This window comes from Chrysochloris asiatica, unplaced genomic scaffold (assembly GCF_000296735.1).
Source record: "Chrysochloris asiatica unplaced genomic scaffold, ChrAsi1.0 scaffold00026, whole genome shotgun sequence".
NCBI classification, from domain to species: domain Eukaryota; kingdom Metazoa; phylum Chordata; class Mammalia; order Afrosoricida; family Chrysochloridae; genus Chrysochloris; species Chrysochloris asiatica.
The window spans coordinates 3,023,210-3,025,948 of record NW_006408544.1 but is presented as its reverse complement, the minus strand read 5'-3'; the positions used below and the strand labels follow the sequence as shown (position 1 = coordinate 3,025,948).

Genomic DNA, 2,739 nt, shown 5'->3' with positions numbered 1-2,739 from the left:
AGAGAGAGAGAGAGAGAGAGAGAGAGAGAGAGAGAGAGAGAGAGAGAGATAGAACCTAGCCTAAGAAACAGGGAGAGCTCGAGTTTTGACATATTGTGCTTGAGGCACTTGCCCATCTATTTTCAGCCCATTCTCCACATTGCTGAAGAGTAATCTCTACAAGACATATATCTAATCAAACAATTCCCTAATGTAGATTTCTGAGTGAGCTCTGGGAATAATGCTCAAAGGCTAAAACATGGTATAACAGGCTTCTCATGATCTCTGCCTTTCTCTCTACCTTTATTTCCAGCCACGTCCAACTAGGAGTGTCTTCCCTAGAGTGCCATTATCTCATCCCTCTGCACACACAGGGTTCTTGATTTAGAGGCTTTTTTCTACTTGTTCTGGAAGTTTCTATCCAAGGCTCACTTCTTCTGGTACCACCTGGTCTGGATCTGGGTCCCTTCCTTCATGCTCCTGTTGCTCTTTCATAACACACAATACATACTTAATTCTTTCTCTACTTTATCCACCCTTACTCTCAGGCTATACGCTAAAGGACCCTCTATGTCTTTTCTCCAGACCATAGCAGACTCCTCTGTAAACCCTACGTGGTTAAGTGAATAAATGAGTGAATGAATGACTGGGCTGAGATATCGTTACAGAAAATGTTACAGATTACAAAGAAAAAGAGAGTAGGGATTTCTGGGCAACATGACATTTTAGGAACCGTTGTTATTAAGTACCATGGAGTAGGTTCCGACTCATAGTGACCCTGCATAGGATTTCTGAGGCTGTAAATCTTTATGGGAGCAGAAGCCTCATCTTTCTCCCATGGAAGAGCTTGTAGTTTTGAACTGTCGACCTTGAGGTTAGCAGCCTGATTTGTAACCACTATGCTACCAGAGCTCCTTATTTTAGGAACATGTAAAGCAAGAAGGAGTCAGGGAGGAAGCCAAGGAGTGCCAATTAGAGAGGTCCTGCTGTGGCACTGTGGGTTAATGGGCCAGACTGCAAAGTCATTTGAACTGCAAGGTCAGTGGTTCAAGCTCACCAGCTGCTCCTTGGAAACCCCATACAGGCTGCTGTGGGTCAGAACCAACTCGATAACACTTAACAACAACAACAAGAAGAAGGAATAATGAGAACATGGTTTCATGGACACCCATAAAGGAGAGATTTATATCATATAAACTAGTCATCATTTCCATGTGGTAGCAATGTTCCCAGGTTTGGCGGGCATCAGTGCTAGCACTTCAGGCCTTTAGCTCAGCCTGGGGTCTCTTCTCCTATCCTCTTTAGCTCAGCCTGGGGTCTCTTCTCCTATCCTCTGGGAAGAGGAGAAAAGAAATCAGAGAGAAGGATGAAGAGCAGGAGATATTTGTTTGCCTGCTATATGTCAGAACACTAGCTTATTGAGTTACAAGTTCAGTGACTTGGAACAAATCATTCAACTTCTCTGAACCTATTTCTTAAAACCTGAGGAAAATAATAGTATCTTCTTAATAGGATGTTGTGAAATTTAAATACTCATAAATTAATTAGTATAATATCTGGTTCATGGCAAGCTGAAAACCATGTTATTTATTATTATTATATTATTAAGAGTAGGTAAGGGCTTTCAGAAATGTTTTCTAAAAGAAGGTTTCACATATACTGAGTTATTAAATCTCACAGATACAACTGAGATATTCATTTTGTCAGTTTAATTTCATAACTATCAATTGTCTTCCATGTGCCTAGCATGTGCTAGAAACTGCTGGTCATACCAGAGAATTATCTTACCAGAGAACAGTCATGGCTCTTGCCCTCAAAGAGTAGAAGAGAAAAGCTAGATCACATGATAAACGTACAGGACAGTAGATCTTGGGACAGGATGAGAGGCAAGGTGGGTGAACACAAAATCCAGAGGTCAAGAGGAAGACAGCATGGGAGTGTGGTCGGAGAGGGTGCAGGAAGCAGTGGGAGTCAGCATTGGGTCGTGGACACTGGTCTGAGAAGAGGATACAATCTGGTAAGGCCCTTCTCCAGGAGATCCAATTCTTACCTTCTCTTCCATGTCTGTTTTGGTAACAAGCACCTCTTCAGCAAAGCCCACTTCTCTCTCTCGCTTGATTCCCCGCCCGTCTTTATCAAAGACCTTCCAGGTGAATAGACAGCCATCCTCAGCTGCAGTAAGCAAGTATTGGTCATCAAAGGTAATCAACATCTGAGGAGAAAGAGACCACGGACAGGAAGCTTTCTGAGGCTATAGATGACCAGGAGGAGCTGGCTATTGTGGACAGCCTTGCTCCTAAAAAGTCTAATGGGGAGGAAGACTGGAGCTTGCATAAGGACGAGACAGGGACCCTTGTGGGCTTCCATCAATGAGTAACAAAAATAAGACGATGTCTATGTTCTCAGTGGACTTGGTCTCTTCAGGGTGAACAACGAGGCTTCAAAAAGTTCATGGAAAAATTTCATCATTTTTCAATTCCATTTTTCCACAACCTTTTTGAAGCCCCCTTGTATAATATAACTTTCTATGCTCCTCAGAAACCCTACACAGGGTGGCTATGACTTGGCACTAACTTGATGATACTTTACAGCAACAACAACAACAACACACATATACATGTGGAGTCCTGGTGTGGCACTGGGGGTTAATGCGCTGGACTGCAAGGTAGGTTTGAATCACAAGGTTGCTGGTTCAAGCTCACCAGTCGCTTCTTGTAAACCCTATACAGGGTCGCTATGAGTTGGAACCAATTCGATAGC

The 2,739-nt window shown here is 43.0% G+C and overlaps 1 protein-coding gene across 1 annotated transcript in view; it reads right to left on the bottom strand.

Moving 5' to 3' along the window:
* The window catches only part of WDR65 (WD repeat domain 65), a 130,599-nt gene that overhangs the window by 49,920 nt on the left and 77,940 nt on the right, over positions 1–2,739 (bottom strand). Inside the window, 1 exon segment of the mRNA XM_006839653.1 lies at positions 2,030–2,191. Coding sequence (XP_006839716.1) covers positions 2,030–2,191 — 162 coding nt within the window.